The 23,015-nt window shown below is 54.2% G+C and overlaps 1 protein-coding gene across 1 annotated transcript in view; it reads right to left on the bottom strand.

Moving 5' to 3' along the window:
• Positions 1-23,015, bottom strand: part of LOC140681608 (uncharacterized) — a 370,130-nt gene that overhangs the window by 126,852 nt on the left and 220,263 nt on the right. Inside the window, 2 exon segments of the mRNA XM_072921594.1 lie at positions 13,388-13,778; positions 17,734-17,744. Of these exon segments, the coding sequence (XP_072777695.1) occupies positions 13,388-13,778; positions 17,734-17,744 (402 nt within the window).

Below are 23,015 nucleotides of genomic sequence, written 5' to 3'. Positions count from 1 at the left end.
AAATTCCCCTCGCGGGGGCGATGGCACCGAGGGGGGGGAGTCCAGTTGGGGAAGGCTCAGAGGGCCAGGGAGATGTACACAAGGGAGTGACAGGAGAAGGAATCGGTTTCAGAAAATGTTATTAATTGATGACACAGACTGCTGCTCAGCCAAGGCCATGCTCTATTCATGAACTTCCAGAAGAACAACAAAGACTTAACAGAGCCATGAATATCATTTGCTATATAAAAGCAGGGAGCATATTAAGGGAGTATGTAGCAGGTGGATTGGGAAGTCTGTAGCTCTCAAGTGCTTCAGCCAATGGGGAAAGCAGAGGGAGATGTGGCCAGGAGAATTAGGGTGAAAGGGAGGCTGTGTCCTCCAGCAATTGGAGAGATCCCATGGGGAATGTCCCATGGCCTCTCCCATTTTTAGAAATGAAATTAATTTCACAGGACTCCTCTGTCTGCTTTGTGGACAGAATCCTCTGGTGATGTCAATTTTCCCGCACACCCTGGGGCAGGGAGTGCAGCTGAAGGTGCCTCACCCACTTTGGGTGATCGGCTCCCTTGGCTGGTGGCGACACCGTGGATTGATTGGGGACCCGGGAGTGACCAGGAGACAGACGAGTGACACATCAGGGGGGTCTGTGAAGACTCAGCAGGGAGAGAGCACTGAAAATCTCATCAGTGAGTGCCCTGGGATCTTCGGGGAGTGAACATGGCAGGGCACCCATGGAGGGGAGAAAAGGGAAAGCCAGGGAGGGGTCCTGGCCAAAGGGATGATGATCCCAAAATGTCTCTGAAGGGTCCTTTGGGAGAATGGTGAGGTATTTTGCACATTCCCTTAGAGGTAATTAAGGACATGGACACCCAGGGGGGCAATAAGGGAAGTGAAGAAGGGATTTGGACAACACGGGATGGATGGTGTTGGTGTGCTGGGAAGGGATCAGGTGAAGAGGAGTGTGCAGCAATATGGTTCAGGCAAGAAGCGGCAGGCGGAATCTATGTGGTAAGAAAAAGAATCATGGCAAAGAGGAGGAAAAGAACAATACAGAGGACTGAGATGTATTTCAGCAGGGTCTTATCCTGACAATTTGCCAGCTGATACTTTGAATTCCCAGTTTCCAGGAGAGGAAAAGCAGGAGGTCAGGATGTCAGGGGTTTCTCTGTGGTGGGCAGCGGCAGCAGTGGGCGCAGAGGTGCGGGACCGGGAGCAGGGCTGGGGGCCTGTGGGGAGCTGCGGGGCCGGGCCGGGGCTGTGGGGCAGGCGGGGCTCAGCGCCGGGCGCTGCCTGACCCCACCAGCCCCGGGCAGGGCCGGCAGTGGCCCCCGGCCCCCAGGAGGCTGCGGGACGCCCCGGCCGCTGCCCGGCCCCGGGGAGCTGCCGGCCCTGCCCGCCGGGGGGGCCGCCTTTGGACACTGCGGCAGGACAGGCACCAGCTCTGCCACACGGGCTGTGCAGGGGACCCTGAGCACAAGAAGCAAAACAAAGGAACCTCTGGGACATGCAGAGTGCACATGGATGGATCAGGATTTTCTGTTAAGGATTTGGTTTGGGTCCCTGCAGAAAGGAAAGATTTTGCAGAAAGCTCAGCAGCTCTCAGAGGATGAGCACCCACAGGCAGTGACCGGGGCTGCAGGAGTGGCAGAAGAAGGCCCTGCAGCACTTGGGCACAAAGGCACAGCAGCTGAAGGCAAGGAGGGATGAGCAAAAGGCCAAGCTGAAGGCAAAGGCCATGGCAGAGTTCCCACAGCCCCTGAGGGACCAACCCCAGGGCCCAAGGGGGCCCCAGCACCCAGGGGACGGCGTCGGCCACAAGCACCTGGCAGAGGCAGCCCTGGAGAACATCCAGGCTGGGTCTGCATCCAGAGGAGGCCTCTCCTGATGGACACAGGGGCCTCTCCATCCACTCTGAAGCTTACACCTAAGGGGGGAAAATTGTAAAGAAATATTTTCATTATTAAGGGAATAAATGGAAAAGCTGAGCTGGTATCATTTGTTCAATTAGGAGCTGTGGAGGATAGGTTTGAAATAAACCGATTTCTTTTCTTCCTACTGTTCTTGTAATTAACTAGGAAGGAATTTGATGGTGGCATTGTAATACTGTAAAAGGTGATACAGAGGCTATTGCTGCTGTACCTTTGTGTCAAATGTCTGGCACGGCCTGTGCTGAAGGGAACCCAGAGGTGTGGGCAGCCCCAGGGAAAGAGGGAAAATTTGATGTGGAGCCTCTCCAAATTACTTGGAAGCAACCAGGACAAGTGGGGGCTAAAAGCAACACCCTGTTCCAGGGGAGGGAAGGAAGAGCTCACAGCCTGGTATGGAGTCCCTGCTAAAGGCAGGGCTTTTGGAGCCAGGGATGTCTCCCTACAGCACTCCTGTCCTGCCAGTCAGGGAATCAGATGGCTCCAATGAGGAGCACAAGAACAAGTGGTAGAAAAAGCCTCTGTGAAATGGCTGAAATTTCTAGATAAAAAACAACTTTTGAGTATTGCAAAAAAAAGTGCAAATGGTGGAGAAAAACATTAAATATTTGGGACATATTTTGACTGAAGTTTCGTGGTTGAATGACCCAGAGAAGGTGTGGGCAATCTCAGAAGTAACGTTATCCAGAACCAACAAGGAGCAGAGACAATTTTAAGGATCAACAGGGAATTACACAACCTGGACTGAGGATTCCAGCAAGAACATTGTAGGACTTTTTAACCCCAGACAGCCTCCATGCTGTGGTATGGACAGGAGAAAGTGAATAAAACTTGAGAAAATGAAAAACCAAAAATATTGATTCCTCAGCTCTGGCTCTTCCAGACTCAGAAAAGAAATTGGAATTGTAGGTGAATGTTCAACAGGGCCATGCCAAAAGAAATCCTTAGGCCAAAATGTTTCACCCAGTGGCCACAGTGGCCTCATTGTCTGCAGAATTGTGCAGCCACAGCTTCAACGAGAACCGAGGCCCAAAACCTGATGACAACAGGATCTCCAACTGTTCCAGTCTGCCATCAAGTTCAAGCTTTGATAACCAAAAGAGCCTCACAATGGATGAGCAGTGCTCGGTTATTACAGTGTGAAGCTTGTTCAGTGGCACAGGAGGATTCAGAACTGAGGACAGGGGAAGGGTTTAACCCAGCCTCCTGTTTGAACAGCCCCCAGAGGGGCTGGGAAGAAACCCAGCACTGCATTCAAGTGACACAGCTCCAGACCCAGCCTGGGGGAGATTCAGGAGACATTGCCTGGCCTGAGGCAGAAAATGTCTTTGTGGATGGCTCTTCAAGGGCAGCAGAAGGGAAAAGAGTTCCAAGACACGCTGTTATTGAGGAAAGGGAATCAGACAAAGCCCAGGTTACCCTCATGGTCAGCTCAACCAGCACAGCTGTGTGTGCTTGTAAGAGCCTGGAACTGAAATGCCCTGAGCAGGAAGGCTTCAATATCTTCTGGTGACACCATCTCACCTAACAGTGGGGCAAAAGCAATTCTGATTGCTCAGCAGCCACTGGATCACTTATTAAGGTATTTCTAAAAGACATTACTCCAATAAAAGGTATTGTGGAAGCAACAGACACAGACAGTAGAACTCATTTTACAGGAAAGATCCTCCGGGGGTTATGGCAGCTTTAGGAATACAATGGGACCTCCAGAACCCCTGGCACCCCCAGAGCTCAGGCTGGGTGCAAAGAATGAAAGGGGAAAGAAAGAAACACCTTTGAAAACTTGGATAGAAACCAAGATGCCATGGGTACGGATTTGCCATTGGCTTGGGCAAGAAGAAGAGCCAGACCCAGGGCAGATATTCACTCATTTCCCCTTGCAATTGATCTCGGGAATTCCTTACCCTGGGAATTCTCCACCTAGTGCAGGGTGGAGATAAGGGATGCACATTTAAAGCAGTCTGTGGCCAGAATCCTGTCTCTGGTGCAATCTCTCCCCCAGGAAGCTGGGCTGGCACAGAGCCTGCCTTGGCACTTTGCTGTTGCCAACATCCAAACAGGACATCGACCCACACATCCTCTGCTGAAATCCTCGGCCTGGCCACCCTCCTTTGGCAGCTCCAGCCACCGGGGACAGCCCTTGCTGCCACTGCTGCAGCTTCAGCGCTCTCTGGGCCTGCCCTGCCACAGCTGCTGGGCAAGAGCACGGCACAATTCCACTCTGGCTCTCACTTACACTCACACACTGCCCTGCCTGCCATGGCATTGATGGAAAATACACCAGCTCATAGACTTTAACATTGTTAACCTTTGATTTCTCTACTCAGGCTTGCTTTGCCTTGGCCCTGGGGAAAGAAATGTTAAAGGTTTTGTTAAGGGATGTCACACCACTCAATGGAGATGAGTTTAACATCTCAACACACTGGGAATGGCCCAAAAGATACCCACAAAGATAACGCCCAGCAGCAAAAACATCAACCCCAGCAGCAAACAGCAACCAACACCTACCCCAGACACTGCCAGGGCTGCAGACAACTGGTCTGCAAAAGGCTGAGAAGGAAATCCAGCACTTCCCACCTCATTAACAGCAGAAGCAAAGAAATCCGGGTCCAATAGGAAACCAAATACTAACAACTGAACAACTTGAAACTTTGGAACATTAAACCAGTGGATTTAGACTGGTTCAGACTGTATCAAGTTTGGGAAAAATCTAGTAAAAGCCACGGAGCTTTTACTCCGATAGTATTTTATTTATTATATACTCCAATATATTTTACTGATACTTTACGTGTCATGGAACGATTTTGTCTGCACACCCGGGCTATGTGGGGATGGAATGATTTCTGTTGCACATCCTGGCCAGAATCAAGGAATGCCTTGACTCTAACAATAAACATAATGTTGAAATTTTTCTTTTTCCTGCAGTTTCAGTGCTAAGTTTAGAGCATTAGAGTGTTTTTAAATTACTCCTACTTCTATATTTCTGGTTAGGTTTGGGTCAGGGATGAGAGAATAAGTTTTTACTTAGAGGAGAAGGAAAAAAAAATTTAATTGACTTGGAAAATTTTTGTGTATGTTTGTGCGTGGCTCTTAGAGATAGAAAAATTTTGGTCTGGGTTCTTCGACGTTCACCTTAAGGCAACATTTTGTGAAGCTAGAAGAGATTTAAAGGTGACCCTTTAACTCATAAATAGAAGATTTGAAGGAAAAAAAATAAATAGAAGATTTGAAAGAAAAAAAAAAGAAAAAGCAGCAGGTTGTGGGGGGCGGGGCACATGTGAGGCTGCTGAAGCTGCTCTGGAAGAGAAGCTGCATTCCAGGCACCCAGGAGGAGCTTTAGAAATGCAAATTAACACTGCTGGGGCAGAGCGGGGACAATGTACCTGGCTCTTCTTGCCTGGGGCAGGAATTGGCTGATTCCCTCTGCCCCTCACCCCAAGCTCTGCCTGCTTGCACAGATGGAATCTGCACAGCTGAAGGCAGAGCCCATGGTGAGGATCTGACTCTGAAACAGAAATGGGCGAGGCTGCAAAGGGAAACAGCAAATGGAGAATGTTGTGAAAACTTCACTAAAATAAGGGGGGGATCATCCCCCTGCCCACTCCAACATCTGCTGCCCCTGTCTGTGCTGTACAGGGTGTATCAGAGCACTGGGGCTTTTGCAAGAACAAGTCCAGGGAAATTAGTTGGAATTCAAGTATTTGATGATGTAATTAGAAAAATGCGGCCAATTGATGCAGCCCCAGCTGCAGGGAGCACCCAAAAATGAGGAAAAGATGAAGGGTCACGAGAAAAAATTCTACAACCCTAACCATGGACCAGCCCCTGGGAACCCAAACCAATTCATATCAGGAAGCAGAGAACACATTTATCATTTCAATGGCATCATTAGATTACAAGCTGTCCTCGGAATAAGAACCAACCAGACAGCTCCAGCTCCTGACCTTCCTGCCGACCAAGCCACTGAAAGAGGAACACAACATTTCACCAGGGGATGAGATCAGATTATCTGTGAGCAGAAAAAAAGGGAGTTTGGGCAAAAGTAAATGGCTCCAACTGCTGTTGGCAAAGAGATGACAAGGGAAAAGTGCTGAAAAAGATAACAAAGGAAATAGGAGAGCAGTTTATGTATTGGTCCAAACATGGAAAGGATGGGAATGGGACACGCTAATGTGGCTCCCCGGCAGAAGAGGGGTTAAACGAATGCTGCTTCTCCTCTTCTGTGCTGCAGCAACTCTCATCTTTTTACCATGCTCCACACCTTGGTAGTGCAGCTCATCCAGCAGCTGAGCCAGGGGATGCAGGTGGCAGCCAGGCCTCCTGATCCACAAACAGCTACAAAAGGACAGGCACCGAGAATAATCCCAAAACCAAAGAGGACCCGGGAAGAACAAAACAGAGTCAAGGAGTGAATCTGCCTGGAGAGAGAGCCAGGCACTTGTAGATAAGGAAGCTACGGGAGAAACCCTCAGTTCCAATAAATGTCACAAATTGACCCAGACAGCTGCTCAAAGTCCCGCTACATTCTCAAACTTCGAGAAGAAGAACAAAGACTTAACAGAGCCATGAATATCGGCTGGTATACAAAAGGAGGGTGCATATTAACGAGGACAGGCAGCAGGCGCATCGGGAAGTCTGAACCTTCCAAGGACCTCAGCCCGTGGGCAAAGGCACAGGGAGATGTGGCCGGGAAAATGAGGATAAAAAGGAGGCTGCGGACTACAACCACGGCAGAGAGCGCACGGCAAATGCCCCACGGCCTCTCCCCCTGCTCGGCAATAAAGTCACTTTTACAGGACTCCTCGCTCTCCTCCGGCCACAGAAACCTCCGGCGACGGGAATTTCCCCGCACGCTCCCGGCCGCGGGGCAGCCCCCTCTGTCCTACCCACAGCAGCCGGGCCGAGCCAGCGCTGCTCCGGCAGCGGCTCCTGCCCAGGCCCCGGCGGGAAGGAGACCGCGGGCAGCCGCTCCCGCCGCGCCCTCAGCCCGGGGCCGGCACGGGCCGGACACGGCACCACCGACCCGCCGCAGCCCCCTGCCGCCCCCTCCGCCCGCAGCCAGCCCCGAGCCCCCGCAGAACCCAGCGCGGCTCCCACCTGCGCCGGGGCCGCCTCCGAGCTCCGCCGACGCCGCCTCACCGCGCTCCGGCCGCTGCCGCCGCCCCCGGGCCCGCACAGACGCTCCCGGCGCCAATGGCGCCGCTGCCCGCCCACGGCCGCCCTCAGCCCGCCGCCGGGGCCGTGCTGCGCCCCGCTCCCACCAATCAGCGCGCCGCAACCACGACTGACGGCACCAGCGGCCAATGGCAGCGAGCTCGGGGCGGGCTCTGCGCACGGCCCAGACTCGCCCCGCGCTCTCAGGGCCCCCCGCGCTGCGTGAGGGCAAAGCCGGAGATGAGCAACAGCCCCGGGACGGGCCCGGGCCCGAGGCGGGATTGAGCTGCCCACACAAACAAACTTCTCCGCACCTCCCGCCACGGCTTTCCCGGCCCTGCGCCTTCCGTGCCTCCGCCTCTGCGGGAAGCCCGGGAGCCTCCCTTCTCCTGCCCCTCATTAGTGCATCGGTGCTTCGTTTTCATTTCCCCCAAAAAGGGAAACCTGCCCAAAGCCCTGTGGGTGAGCGGGGGAGGGGAGAGATTTCTGGCGAAAACTGCAAAGACTCAGAGCAGGATAAGGAGAAGTCAGTGCAGAGCCTTAAATGCAGCTTTCCCCACGCCTCCCTGCTCCCAGCTGCACCTCCTCCCCCGGCAGGGCAGGAGACAGGGAATGGGGCCGTGCTCAGCTCATCCCCCGCGGCTTCTCCCTCTGCTCAGGGACAGGAGTCGTTCCCTGCTGCACCCTGCGCTCTCTCCCAGCCGAGACTTCTCCAGGAACTTCTCCGAGCCGAGTCCATCCCCTGGGGCACAGCCCCCTCCAAGTGCTGCAGCGTGGGTCACTGTGCCACGGGCTCGGTCCTGCCAGGCCAGGCTGCTCCAGCGGGGCCCCTCTGCCCACGGGGTCACAGCCTCCTCTCAGGCATCGCCGAGCTCCAGCCTGGCTCCTCCAGGGGCTGCAGGGGGATCTCTGCATCCCCACGGACCTGCAGGGGGATCTCTGCATCCCCATGGAGCTGCACGGGGATTTCTGCATCCCCATGGACCTGCAGGGGGATCTCTGCAGCCCCATTGTAATATATGTTATGGAATAATTCGTGCTTATGTAAAATATACATCAAGTCAGTTGTGCTTGTACAAAAAGATTCTTAAAGTTTTAAAAGGCCAGAAGCAGCAGCCGCGGCTGCAGAAACCACAGAAGACAGAGAAAGAACGACCTAATTTACAAATGAAAAAGCGTGGCTCCGTGCAGAGATTGGCTATTTCCGGCGACAATCCAGGAGGCACCCAATGTGATTAGTAAGGGTAGTCAGAAGCTCAACCCAGACTGATTCACAGGAATTCTATCCCTTCCCCCTCCCTCTTCAAAGGGGGAAATCAGAAAAATACTCGGATTATTGGGATATTGTAGATTGTAGATTGAAGGATGCACACAGGCAGTAAAATTTTTGTGTGAATAAACTGACAGAGGAGATGATATAAAATGGAGCAAAGAAGATGGTGAAAAACTAAGAAAACTGAAGTTAAAACTAGCCCCAATATCAACTTTAAGCTTACCTTCACTAGCAAAACCCTTTCATCTGTACGGAAATGAATAAAAGGGAGTAGCTCATAGGGTTTTGTTTCAGGAGTGGGGAGGAGTAAAGAGACCCGTGGCTTATTTATCAAAGATGTTGGATCCAGTAAATCAAGGCTGGCCAGTGTGTGTTCAAGCTATAGCAGCTACTGCAATCCTGGTAGAGGAAAGTCATAAACTGACTTTTGGAGGTAAATCAATTGTGTGCACACCTCATGCAGTATGAAATTTCTTCCGATTTGCATTGTGATTTTTGTCTTGAAATACATAACTTACTGTACTCTAGGATTGAGAAACTAGTTTACAGCTGTGACATAGCAAAACCTGCCATTAATTTATTTTGAGTTGATGCAGGCTGTTCACTCAAGTGGTTCTCAGTGTGTAAAGTTAAACTAAAGGTAACACCAGCTGCTTGGTAGATCAATGAGAAACATTTTTTCTTCCAGCCAGTCCTTTTTCATGTACCCAAATGTGTTTTGCTTTCTTCATTTTTTTGGTTTGTTTGTTTGTTATTTTTTCTGGAAGTGCTGGCTACTTGCAGTGTACCTGGAACAGCAGCTAGAGTTGTTCATGCATGAGACTTCTGAAAAATAGGGCTCATTTTTTCCCCAGACTTGGAGGTGGCTACATATAGAAAAGGGAACCTACAAAGCAAGGTGAAGAAAAGGTTTCAGTATATTCTAACATAAGCTGTTAATTTTTTTACTTTCAGCATCACTGTGGGTGTGTGACGCATACACATTAAAAAGATGGTGGGGGGATCTCTGCTTGCTGTAGGTTTATTTCTTGAATGAGTTAGAGAGCTGTGAGGAAGTTTTGGGCTCCCTGTGTGGATTACCCAGGCCTGCAGGGAGGGCTTGGCCATGATTCCCTCTGTGCTGCAGGCAGCCCTGCAGCGTGGCAGCAGTGGCTTGCCTCTGGTGAGTTTGCAGGCAGGGTGCTCCAGCACTGCAGTGCTCAGGGGCAGTTTCCTATTATGACATTAAGGCTTGAATTCAGGAGCGCCTCTTCCCACCCAGTTATTATTTGTACCAGAGGAGCCTCATTGGAGAGTGTTTCCTGGCAGTCAAAAAGAGAGTATTGCAGAGAAAAATTCTTCACTTGCTGTCCTCCCCCTGCCCTCAACTCTATTCATATTTTGTCCATTCCCTCTTCAAAATACAGATTTGTAAAACTCATGCTCTGTGTCCTCAGATGGCCTTCCCAAATCAAACCTTGGCTTCGTTGCAAATTATATTGCACTAACTAGCATTGCCTTAAATTTGTTTTGGTGCAGGCAAGATCACTTTGGAAGTAAGTTGTTGTTTACCTTGTTCCTGCAACCCTTTCAAGATTGTGAATGGAAAAATTGTGATAGCAAACCAAGTCTTTATTTTTGCACTGTCAGCTGTGAGTGGCTGGTAGCCTTGGTGGAGGGTGCCGTGAATTACAGGCCTGCAGAACACGCATAACAAAAGTAATTTACTTTGTAAGGAAGTTGAAAAAGGGGGGAGAGGTGATTGGCAGACTCACCTCTCCAGGAGGTAGGACTAATGTTAGAAAGTGGACTGATATTGGAATGTGGATGTTGAAATGTGAAGAGAGAAAAAGAGAGCGAAAGAGAGAAAAAGAGAGAAAAAGAGAGAGAAAAAGAGAAGAGAGAAAAAGAGAAAGAGAGAGAAAGGGAAAGAGAGAGAAAGAGAGAGAAAGAGAGAGAGGGAGAGCGAAATACACCCCAAAGTCCCCATACCACAGCTATTTGTAAGTTCTCCCCCATTCCTGCTAGGCAGAGTGACAACAGGGGGAGGGGAGTGATGAAGGACAGAGTAAAACGCAAAACTGTGAAAAAGAGGGAGAGCGGGACCACCAATAGAGATAAGATCAAGGCAGAGATAGCTGACTGTCCCTAAGTGGCTTATTTTTTTTTAAACAAGACATTTTTTTTTTTCCTTCTGATTTTTCTTGTTAAGGAGAGGAGGCTTTTGTTCGGAAGAATGAGTCTGTAAGACTAAAACAGTTAGATGTTGCCTAAAAAGCAAAAAGCAAGAGATGTGATACATCTTGTGTCAAATTTGACCTAGTCTTTTTATTTAACTAATTATAGCTCACAGGAAGAAGAATTGGTCTCTGCAGCTTAACACAGCTGGATACAAGAAGAAGCGGCAGATGTAGAAAAAGAGTTTAGTCAAACTCAGAAAGTTTTAAAGAAAACTAATGGTAAAAGTTAATGCACTATTGTCTTTCTTTTAACACTGTGCTATTAAGAAATCCGTTCCAGGTACCATTAAAGCAGCAATCCAAACCACAGAAAGAGGGTGAATTCATGCCAGCAAAACCAAAGGACTTGTGAAGAAACTTGAGGAATGGACTATCACATCTAAACTGGGTGATACCAAACTGACTTCCAACCAGGACTGGGTGGTAATGGTTTGGGAAGACCCAAATGATCCAAGGCAGGTACAAAGAATAACACCTCACTGAGAAATAAGGCAAAGCTTGCATCACTGGTTCTAAGCCCTGCCTGAATAAACCCTGAGGCGCCTCCGACACCTCCTTGGCAGAGGAACACTGCCACTTCAAACAGGAGGGTCGGGAGTGTTTCAGTCAAAGAGTTCTTATAGTCTGGCCTCAGCCTGTGGCTTGTACAGGGAAGAAGGGAAATTGCCATCAGTACTGTACCGTATATTTTATGTGATTAATCCCATAGGATCCCAGTTCCATATTTGATCCCAATCTGTAGCTGATCCCCGTCCCTATTTGATCCCAGTCCCTATTTTATCCCAGACTATATTTGATTCCAGTCCGTATTTGATCCCAGTCCATCTTTTATCCCAGACTATATTTGATCCCAGTCCCTAGTTGATCCAAGTCCGTATTGCGAGGACGCTGGACTCCAGGACGCTTTGGGTGGATGGAGACGAGAGATCTCTGAAGGCTGCCCTTAGAATATCTGGTTTATTAGAGAGGGTGAAAGGCCCTGCTTGGAGTCACCAGACCTGACCCGTGGCAGGCCCGAGGGCGTGGGGGAAGGGAGAGGCAAGGGGTAGAGGGAGATAAGAGAGGATCCCAAGAGGATGTTCCAGGAGAGGGGCAGTTCCAAGAGAAGGGAAGTTCCAAGAGAGCGTCTGGCTCCTCAGGGACTCCTTGTCAGGGGCTTCAAGGTGGGCTGGAACAAGACTCAGGCCAATGGGGTCACAGACTCCTGATGCTTCAGGGGAGGGTTACAGGTGTGGGATGAACCATACATTGGGGTGAGATCCAACAGTCCATTTGACCCTTGGACCTACCTGTAGGTAAGGGCATTGTTCAACCAGAAGGGGGGATTGTCTTCGTCCTGGCTGTGCGATTGTGTTCTACTTGTGCAGTAACTAAGGTTTGGTATGTCACAACTTGTTACCATCTCAGTCTCTGTATTTTCTAAACCTTTTGCCAGGCAGCCACATTTATAAGGCTTTCCTATTTGAGCTTCCCCAAGACATATGATCCCAGGCCATATGATCTCAGTCCATATCTGATCCCAGTCCCAATTTTATCCCAGTCTATATTTGATGCCAGGCCATAGGATCCCAATCCACATCTGATCCCAGTCTCTATTTGAACACAGTCAGTAGTTGATCCAAGTCTCCAGTTGATCCAAGTCCATATGATCTCAGTCCCAATTTGATCCCAGTCTGTAGGATCCCAGTCTCTATTTTATCCGAGTCCCTTGTTGATACCAGTCCATAGGATCCCAGTCCATGTTTGATCCTTGTCCGTATTTGATCCCAGTTCAGTTCATTCCAGTCTGTAGGGCCCCAGTCCCTAATTTATCCCAGTCCTTAGCTGATCCTAGACCACAGGATCTCAGTGCATATTTGATCCTAATTTCTGGTTGATCCCAATCTATATGGCCCTGCACACATTCCAGAGGTCTGGAATTTCATCTCCCAGCCAGGAAAAGACATTCCCTTTGCCCTTGAAGGCAAAGCTCTTGAGAAGGGGCTGAAAGCCAAGTGGAGCAAAATCCTACAGAGACATTTCCCTGCTGGCCTCCATAACTTCAGCTCCTGAACTAAGAATTAAAATTATAATTGGGAAATAAAATAATTTAAAAATCAAATCCGGGTCACTGGGGGCAGAGGGGGCAATTAAATTAGACGAGGATTCAATTAAATCAGGGAAGGATCTTTGGTGGTCCCTGAGGAAATTAAATTGGGGGAGGATCTTTGGAGGTCCCTGGCTCAAGGGAGGGAGACACGGAGAGAGAAAAAGAGCAGGCAAAGAGAGGTGGGAGGGAAAGGAGGACACAAACACAATCAGCTGAGAAGGTGGTGCCCTGAAAAACAGAACTGCCATGGTCTGGAGATGAACAGCAAAGAAATCACTAAGTCTGTAAGTTTTATTTGCTATCAAATACATCCCAGCCACCCAGCCCCACACAATCCCCATCCCACCTCTCCAAACTGAGATCCCACTTCTCCCAATCTCCTCCCAAACCCATCTCACCCTGGCAGCTGTGTATTTGAGTGAGTTTGGTGTGGGATTGGGTTTTTTTTGAGGTGGGAACAAACAATTTGAAGAGGGATTGAGCCTCTGTGGTTAAAATTCAGTTTTTTTCAGTGGGATGTGAGTGGTTTTGAGGTGCAAGATCGATCCCTCTTGGCTTTTGGAGTGCAGAGAGATTGAGAAGAGAAAAAAATGAAGGTCAACACAAAAGGAGAAGCAGCCAGGTGTGTTCCCAACATGGATGACAGGGAATGTGGGTCACCAGGGCTGTGCCCAATGTGGGTCCTCCAGTTGGGGATGGAGTTTAGCTCTTCTCGCACTCGGGGCACTCGCAGGGCTTCCCTTACCGGTGCCTCCGTTGGTGTTGGGTCAAATGAGAGTTCCTTGAGAATCTCTTCCCACACTCCCCACACTCGTAGGGCCTTTCCCCAGTGTGGATGCGCTGGTGCCTGAGGAGGTGGGAGTTTTCCCTGAATCCCTTCCCACAGTCGGGGCAGCGGAAGGGCCTCTCCTCTGTGTGAACCCAATAGTGCCGGAGGAGATGGGAGCTGGTCTGAAACCTCTTCCCACACTTGGAACACTCGTAGGGTCTCTCCCCAGTGTGGATCCTCTGGTGCAGAATCAGCTCGGACCTCCTCCTGAAGCCCTTCCCACACTCTGAGCACTTGTGGGGCTTCTCCCCATCATGGAGCTGCTCAGGGACCCCCAGCTCCGAGCTCTGGCTCCATCTCCGGCCGCCTCCCCGGCCCAGGGTGGGTCTTTCCCCCTCAGATCCCCGCGATCTGCGTTTGCAGCCCCTCCTCGTGCGGGATCTCCGGGGCTTTTCCTCCCCGTCGGGTTCCTGCGCTGTGGAGCCGCTCAAAACGGCCTCTTCCACCAGGTTCTGCCGCGGGGATTTGTCCTCCCTGCTCTCCATCCTCAGCTCCTGCTCTGGGGGAAGAAGGACAAGGAGAGGCTCTTCCTCTTCCTCGCAGCCTCCCAGGGGCTGGGAATGGGAAATCCTGGTTTGGGGAAAACAAGGGATGAGCAGGTTGAGTTGGAAGCTCCCTCTGTCCCAGCCCATCTCTACAAGTCCGTGGCCACCTGGGCTCCATAAAAACCTCCCAAACACCGAGATCCAGCCCTGAAAAAGCCTCCCAGGAGTTCCCCGTCCCTGCTGCCTCCCCTTTGCTGTTCGGGGCTCCCCCCTGTCCCAGCTGCTGGGGTCACACTTGCATTGGGGGTCCCCCTTCTCCTCGGTGCCCGCCCTCCCCAGGCTGCCGGGAGTCCCAGCAATCCCAAAAGCTCCCCCCTCTTGGCTCTCCCCATTCAGGGGTGCTGGGGCTGTTTGGGCTCCCGGGCTCCCTTCTCCCCTTCTTCTCTGCTCTGGGCTGCCGGGGCTCCAAGGAGACCCCCAAGGGGACTTTTCCGCTCCGCTTCGCAGTTCTTCCTTCTCCAAACATCTCCCCAAAAAACCCAACCCAGGCACCCCCCAGGAGACCTGGCCCGAGCTCCCCCTCCCTGCTCACCTGCGGGATGGGGGGCGATGATCCCACAGGTGGGGGCTGCGAATTCAGGCAGGGCTGACCGCGCGCTTCTCTCTGCTCTGCTCCATCCGCGTTTCAACCTCCTCTTCCTCTTCCTGACGCCCCTCCTCTTCCATCCCCCCTCCTCCTCCTCCTCCTCTTCGTTATCCCCACCTCCTTCTCCTCTTCCATTCCTCCCCTTCCATACCCCCTCCTCCTCCTCCTCCCCATCCCCACCTCCCGCTCTTCCTTCATCCCTGCCCTTCCCTCCCTCCTCCTCCTCCCCCAGCAGCAGCGACACCCTCGGTTCCCGTTCCCGCAGCCCCGGCAGCCCGCGGCAGGAGCGGGGATGGAGCCGGGACAGGTCGGGATGGGCAGCGCGGGGCTCTCGGCTGCTCCCAGCCGCTGTTCCAGGGGGGAACCCGGCCCGGGCCAAAGGAGAGGCAAACTGGGGAAACTGGGGGCTGCACATCCAAACTGGGGCTGCCTGGGGACCCTGCCTGGGCACTGCCGGCCCTTGGGGCTCCTCTCAGGAGATCAGGAGGGGGGAACGCAGAGAGGGCTCGGGGATGCCAGGAGTGGCAGCACTGGGAAGGACTGGTTTGTACTGGGATTGTACTGGAATCATACTGGGAGCAGCTGGGCCCATGCCAGGGCAGACTGCAGTCACCCCGAGGGAGACTGGGATCGTACTGGGATCATACTGACACAGAGTAGGAGCCTACGGGGGCCAACTGAGACCATGCTGGGGGCAAATGGGATATACTGGGAGTGACTGGGAGCATGATGAGGGTGACTGGGAGCAACTGTGAGCAACTGGGATCATGCTAGGAGCAACTGGGAGGAACTGGGAGTCACTGGGGGCCTGCTGGGGATGACTGGAAACGACTGGGCTTATACTGGGATCATGCTGGAGGTGACTGGGATCATACTGGCAGTGAGTGCCACGACACTGAGGCTGACTGGGAGCGGTTGTGAGCAAATGGGATCACACTGGAAGGAACTGGGAGTGAGTGGGAATATGCTGGAAGGAACGGGGGGACACTGTGAGAGACTGGGAGGGACAGTGAGGGTGAAAGGGGCAACTGGAACCATGTGGAGCACAACTGGTTCATATTGGCACTGACTGGGAGCACACTGGCGTCATCTCTGGATCATACTGGGAGGGACTGGACTAATACTGGGAGTGTCTGAGAGTGACTGGGAACACACCATGCACAGGATCCCTGTACTGGGGGTGACTGGGAGCAACTTGGAGCACTCTGGGAGCAAATGGCATCATACTGGGATTGACTGGGCTGATGTAGCTGGAGGCAACTGGGACCATACTGTGGTGATTGGAAGTTACTGGGATTATACTGGGACCATACTGGGAGTGCTGGCATGTGACAAGGATCATACTGGAGGTTACTGGGCTCATACTGGTGATGAAAGGAAGCAACTGGGATCCCACTTTGGGCTACTGGGAGCAACTGAGAAAAACTGGGATCATGCTGCAAGCAAACTGGAGGAATTGGGAATGACTGGATGCAGGCTGGAGACAACTGGGACATACTGGGCATGACTGAGATCATACTGGGATAACAAGCACCTTACTGGGATCACTGGGAGTGTCTGGGAATGACCACAGAGATGCTGAAGGCAACTGGGATTTACTGGGGATGTCTGTAACCTTACTGGGGTGACTGGGAACACACTGGGAACAACGGGGACCATGCTGGGGAGAACTGAGAGCGAGTGGAAGTGAGTGGGTCTACACCGGGGACAACTGGGCATGACTGGGACCATGCTGGGAGCAACTGGGATCATATGGGGAGTGATGGGGTTGATACAAGGGACAACTGGGGGCAACTGGGATCACACTGGGGAGAACAGGAAGCAACTGAAAGCATGCTGGGGGCAACTGGGATCCTACTGGATCTTACTTGGAGCAACTGGGATCAGGCTGGAAGCAATTGAGGACAACTGGAGTGACTGGGAACATGGTGGGAGCAACTGGGATACACTGGGAGAGACTGAAACCACAGTGGGGGTAAATGGGAACAACTGGAACCACAGTGGATGATAATGGGAGCAGCTGTGCCCATGCTGGATTCATACTGGGATCCTGCTGGAACTGGCTGGCATCATACTGGGAATGACTGGAAGTGTGCTGGCTGTGACTGGAACCATGCTGGAGGTGACTGGGAGCAACTGGGCCCACCCTGGGAGTGACAGGGAGTCATTCTGGGCAGGGCTGGAATCATACTGGGAGTGACTGGAACCATACTGGGGGGGACTGGGTGCAGCTGGGACCATCCTGGGAGCCACTGGGATTCCAGCAGGTGTGAATGGATCCTGGCTGGGGGTCACTGGGAGCTACTGGGCCCATGTTGGGAGGAAAATCTGGACACATTGGAAGCAACTGGGACCAACTGGAAGGTACTGGAACCGTGCTGAGGGGACTGAGACCACAAATGGGGAAACTGGGTTCATACTGGGAGCGACTGGGACCACACTTTGGGCAACTGCCAGAAACTGGGATCATGCTGGAGGCAACTGGGAGTAACTGGGAAAGACTGCGATCATTCTGAGGTCATCAAAACCTTACTGGGCCAACTGGAATATATTGGGAGTGTCTGTGGCCATACTGGGGGGACTGGAACCACACTGGGAACAGCTGGGACCCTGCTGGGGACAGCTGAGAGTGAGTGGGACCATGCTGAGTGGGACTGGGACTATTCTAGGGACACCTGGGATCATACTGGGAGGAACTGGGAACAACTGCAACTATTCTGGCAGCAACTGGGATCATACTGGGATCACAGTGGGAGCAGCCGGGTCCATGCTGGGTGAGACTGGGAGGAGCCAGGTCCATGGAGGGTGACTGGAATCATACTGGGATTGACTGGGAGTGGCTGTGAACAACTGGAATCATGCTGAAAGTAACTGGGAGGAAGTGGGAGGGACTGGGAGCATGCTGGGAGTGACTGGGATATACTGGGAGAGACTGGGAGTCATAGGGATCATACTGGTGGTTACTGGGGTCATGTTGGCATTGACAAGGAGCAACTGGGATCACACTGGGGGGCACTGGCATCATACTGGGAGTGACTGGGATCATACTGGGATTACAGTGGGTGCCAAGGGACCCTGACTGGGGGTTACTGGGAGCTGCCAGGCCCATGCTGGGAGCCAAATGCACACACACTGAGAGCAACTGGGAGCAACTGGGAATGACAGGAGTGATGCAGGTGACAACTGGGATGTACTGGCAGTGACTGGGATAAAACTGGGGGCAGCTGAACCATGCTGAGGTAACTGGGAGTGCCTGGCAAAGAGTCTGGGAATGTTCCAGGCAACTGGGATGTACTGGGAGTACCTAAGAACATGCAGGTGGTGACTGGGACCACACTGGGAGCCACTGGGAATGTGCTGGGGGCAACTGGGACCATGCTGGGGGCAAGTGTGAGTGACTGGGGCCCTGCTGGGGCAGACTGGGATCATACTGGACTCATATTGGGATCATACTGGGAGTGACTGGGACTATACTAGGAGCAACTGGGAGAAGTGGGAACACACCGGAGAAAAGTGGGAGCAACTGGGACTTGCTGAGGGCAAATAGCGTCATAATGGGGAATGACTGAGAATGACTGGGCTCATACTGGGAGAAACAGGGATCCTGCAGGGAGTGAGGGGAAGTGACCAGGTGATACTGGGACTGACTGGGCTCATCCTGGGAGTGCCCAGGAAACTGGAAGCACACAGGGGTAGGAACTGGGCACCTGCTGGGAGCAGCCCCTGGCGGCCCCGGTACCCCCGAACCCCTTTCCCGGCCATGCCGCCCCTCCAGCCCCAGCACCCCCATTGCCGGGTGCCGGCACTGCCAGGGGTCCCCCCTCTCGGGGTCCCCGCTGGGGCTCCTGGGGCTCTCCTCTCTCTGCGCTCCCGCCCAGGGAAGCCGCGGCTCTCCCGGGGCTCCCCAAATCCGGGGTCCCCCCGCCGCTCCCGCCGCTCCCGCGCGGTCCCCACGCGGCCCCGGCAGAGCTCGGAGGGCCCGGCCGGGAAGCCCAACCCGCACCGCGGGGGGACCCGCATCCCCCCGGCCCCGCCGGGGCTCTGCCGCCACCCGCACCGGGACCCCCCAAAAACACCTCCCGGGGACCCCCGATGTCCCCCCGAGGGCAGCTGCGGCTCGGCCTTGGAGCCCCGCCAGCTCCAAACATCCCCCCAAAAACCCCAAACCCAGGGAGCCCCGGGATATTTGGGGCCAGCTCCCCCTCCCCGGGCACCTGCGGGATGGGGGCGACGCTCCCAGGGTGCTGCGAGTTCAGGCGGAGCCGGAGCCCCGCGGTTCATCCTCCCCGCTCCTCCTGCTGCTCCCGCTGCCGCTCCGCCTCTTCCTCCCTCCTCCTCCTCCTCCCCGCACCCGCGGGAGGGGCGGGGATGGAGCCGGGACAGGTCGGAACGCAGAGAGGGGTGGGGGGATGCCAGGAGTGACTGGGCTGTACTGGGATCATACTGGGAGCAGCTCCTGGGTGACTGATCCTACTGGGATCCTACTGGGAGTGAGGAGGAGCAGCGCGGTGGCTCCAGCGCCGGGGCTGGGGGCGCTCCTGGCGGGCGAGGGGGGAGTGGGACCCCGGCACCGGGACCCTGAATCGCCATTGCCGGCACCGGGACCCCCCCTGCTCCCCTTATCCTGCACAGGGACCCCCCTGAATCCCCCATTTCCGCACATCAGGGCCCTCTGCTCCCCTTTTCCCTGCTCCCAGCCTCTAGATTTCCCATGTGCCTGATCCTGGAACGCCTTGGAACACCTTGGACCCCCATTCCTGCCTTTCCCAGCCCCCAGCCCCACCTTTGTGCAAAACCAGAGACCCTCTGAACTCCCCCTTCCCAAACACCCCGGGTGTTCCCACCCTGGTACCCCTTTTTGGGAAACCCTGGACTCTCCTTTCCTGGGCTCAAGGACCCCTGGAACTCCCTTCTACCTCTCCATCCCTGCCCCCCCATTTCCGTGACCCTGAGACCCCCCTGCGCCCCCATTCCTGAGAACCAAGACACCCTTTTACCCCTTTGCCCGGCACTGAGACCCCCCCTGCACCCCCTTATCCAGCACCAACTCAACCTGTTCCCATCCCACACCTCTCCCAGCCCCCAGCCCCACCCTTTTCCCTGACCTGGGACCCCTGGGCCCCCATTCCTGCCTTTCCCAGCCCCCAGCCCCTCCTTTCCTCACACTCAGGAGCCCTGGCATCCCCTTTCCTGGGCACAGGATTCCATGGACACCCCATCCCAGCTCTCCCAGTTCCTGCACCCCCTTTCCTTGGCTCTCAGCCCCTGAACCTCCTTCCCAGCTCTGCCATCTCTTCATGTCCCCCTTTTCCTTGGCCTGTGGACCCCCCTGGATCCCCAAACTCTCACTTTCAGCCCCCTCAGCTCCCCCAAATCTCCATGTCCCCCCAGTTCTCCACTCCCTGCAGTTCCTGGAAGTGGTGCTGTCAGAGCCTGGCCCAGGGGTCCCCCAGTCCTTGACTGTGGGGGACGTGGACGGGACCCTCTGCGAGCGCTGCGGCAGCGAGCGGGGCCGGATGGAGGCACAGACACCGGGGATGGGGGCGGGAGCTGAGCTGGGATATTGGGACAGCCAGAGCTGGGATATTGGGATAGCCAGAGCTGGGATATTGGGATAGCCAGAGCTGGGATATTGGGATAGCCAGAGCTGGGATATTGGGATAGCCAGAGCTGGGACATTGGGATAGCCAGAGCTGGGATATTGGGATAGCCAGAGCTGGGATTTTGGGACAGCCAGACCCTGCTCAAGGACAGGAACCGGCCCGTGGCCGACAGTGACCTGGAGACGGGGCTGGTACAACCAGAGCAGGGGCAGTGTGGGGAGCCGGGGGCTGGGCTGGGATCTGTGGGAATGGAGGACTCTGAGGGGCTGGGATGGGATCTCTGGGGATGGGGGGGATCTGTGGGGCTGGGATGGGAATCCAGGGAGCTCCAAGGGGCTCCCAGGGGCTGGGACACGACTCCATGGGTCTGTTCTCTCCTCGTTCCCAGGTCTCCACACAGTGCAGGGGGTTTCCAGCTGTGACCTCCTGTCCAACGGAGCGTCCATGGATCCCACCAGTACGGCTACGAGGGCTGGGATTTCATCTCCTTCCTGCTGGGATCCGGGAGCTTTGCAGTGTCCAGCGGTGCTCTCTGGATATCCCAGAGGTGCTGGGAATCCAGAGGGATCATGGTGGAACAGATGAAGCATTACCTGGGACACACCTGTGTGGAAAGGCTCCCAAAATACATCAGATATGGTCGGGAGGCTCTGGAGCACAAAGGTGGGTGTGGGAAGGGAAGGGCAATTCCTATGGGAATGGGGGATTCAGGAATGGGGGACTTGGGAATGCAGGAATTGCCATGGAATTTCCATGGCCAGATCTCACTCCCATCCCAGTCAGCTGAGAATTCCATGGATGGACCCCCCCCTAACCCACTGCCATGGGAATTCCATAGGGAAATGATTGGAATTGATGACCAATCCAATGAGAGCAGTGCAATGAGAAGTAATCCCTGCTGGGATTCCATGGGACATCGATCCCAATCCTTTGCCCAGGCCGGCTCTGCTGTGCCCGTGGCAGCACCAGGGGAGTGCCCTGTCCCTGCCCTGAGCCCAGCACGAGCCTTTCCTTGGGTGTTCCGTGCCCTGCCCGGGGCAGGAGGGCACTGCCGGAGCGGCTTTGGTGGCCTCGGGCACCCGGCTGGGCTGCAGCCACTGCAGGGGCTCCTGGGGAATGTTCCAGAGCAGAGCTGAAAGCAAACAACAGTTTCTGGAGGGGATTCTGCCCCTGGGCCTGTGCTGGGAGCCCAAGGGCAACAGCCCAAAGTGCTGGGGCTCAGTGTCCCTTGGCCAGGCCGTGTTCCCTGGCTGTGCCCTGTCCCTGTCCCCTGTCCCTTGGCTGTGCCCTGTCCCTGTCCCTCAGCTGTGCCCTGTCCCTGTCCCCTGTCCCCTGTCCCCTGTCCCTGTCCCCTGTCCCTCAGCTGTCCCCTGTCCCTCGGCTCTGTGATGCCAGGTGTGGCAGCAGGATCTGGGGCAGCCCTGGGGGAGAACAACCCTGAGCCCCAGCTGGGCCAGTTCCCCCAGTTCCCCCCAGGCCACTCCCAGCATGGGCCCTGTGGCTCCCAGTCACCCCCAGTATGGTCCCAGTCACTTCCAGTTACACTCAGTGTGATCCCAGTATCATCCTGGTCACTCCCTGTGTGATCCCAGCATGATCCCAGCATGTTCCCAGGTGTTCCCATTCACCCCTATAATAGTTCCAGGCACTCCCAGTATGGTTCCAGTCCTTCCCAGTATGATCCCAGTATGAACCCAGTCACTCTCATTACGGTACCATTTGCCCCCAGTAAGGTCCCAGTCACTCCAAGTCACCCAGTATGATTCCAGTCACTCCCAGTATGATTCCAGTCACTCCCAGATAGTCCCAGTATTATTGCAGTAACTTCCTTTATGGTTCCTCTGTGATCCCAGTCACTCCTGGTTAATGCAGCCTGGGGTCCCAGGGGTCCATCTGACCCCCGGGCTGCCGCTGCCGTGGGTGTCCGGATAGCGCTGCGCTGTCAGGCTCAGTCTGTCTGGGTCCCTCGGCTCAGCTCCCAGCCACAGGCAACTTAGCGAGCACCTCTGGGGTGATTTGAGCTCTGTGAGTTCAGCTCTTGGTGATTTCGCTCTGTGCTGGTTTAATGTTTTTGCTGGGGTTACCCAAACACTGTGGCAGGCTGTGGGCTAATCCAGCCGAAGGCACACGGTACGGTGAGGAGCATCCAGGCAGCAGTGAGGACAGCACCAACAGAGACAATTTTCATCTTTGGACAAGGATGGGGCTTTTAATAGGGAAAATTCAGGCAAAACTTGTCTGATTTTCAGGAGGTCTTGTGTTCAACTCAGAGGAGTTCTTGTCACTGTTTGTGGGAGTCGTGTTTGCAGTGCCTAGGTATGGTTTTATGTTTTTCCTGGGTACCATCTTGGACCAGATGGTAGTAGAACACACGCATACCCTCTACCCCAAGTAATCAGCTGGAAAGGCCCAGAAATTTGATGTGTTTCTGGGTCCTTCACTAGCACTGATGGTTTCTCTGTGAGCTTTGCCTGGGTGGTGTTTGCAAAGTGGCAAAGTATTGGCGGGTCAGGCTCTGATTTTGTGGTTCTGGTGCCCTTAGGTGAGGAATGGCAGCCCCAGGCTCAGAGCCAGTCAGAAAGCCAAGCAAGTGAGAGCAGAGGGAGGGCACCCTTCCAGTCTCTCTTGGGCATGGCCACAAAACAGCCCCTGCTGCTTCTTCCTCTGCCTGTGTTTGGGCTGTGCTGGTGGCAGAGGCAGCCAGGCTGTGCTCTGCCTTCCAGAGCCTGTTGGGAGCGGGCATGAAAAGCGCTGTGTGCACAGCAGAGAGGCCTGGAAGGTGCTGGCAAGAGCGTCCTGCGGGAGCAGGG

This window comes from Taeniopygia guttata, chromosome 37, assembly GCF_048771995.1.
Source record: "Taeniopygia guttata chromosome 37, bTaeGut7.mat, whole genome shotgun sequence".
NCBI lineage: Eukaryota > Metazoa > Chordata > Aves > Passeriformes > Estrildidae > Taeniopygia > Taeniopygia guttata.
The sequence above is the reverse complement of the archived record's forward strand: the minus strand, read 5'-3'. Positions and strand labels throughout refer to the sequence as shown.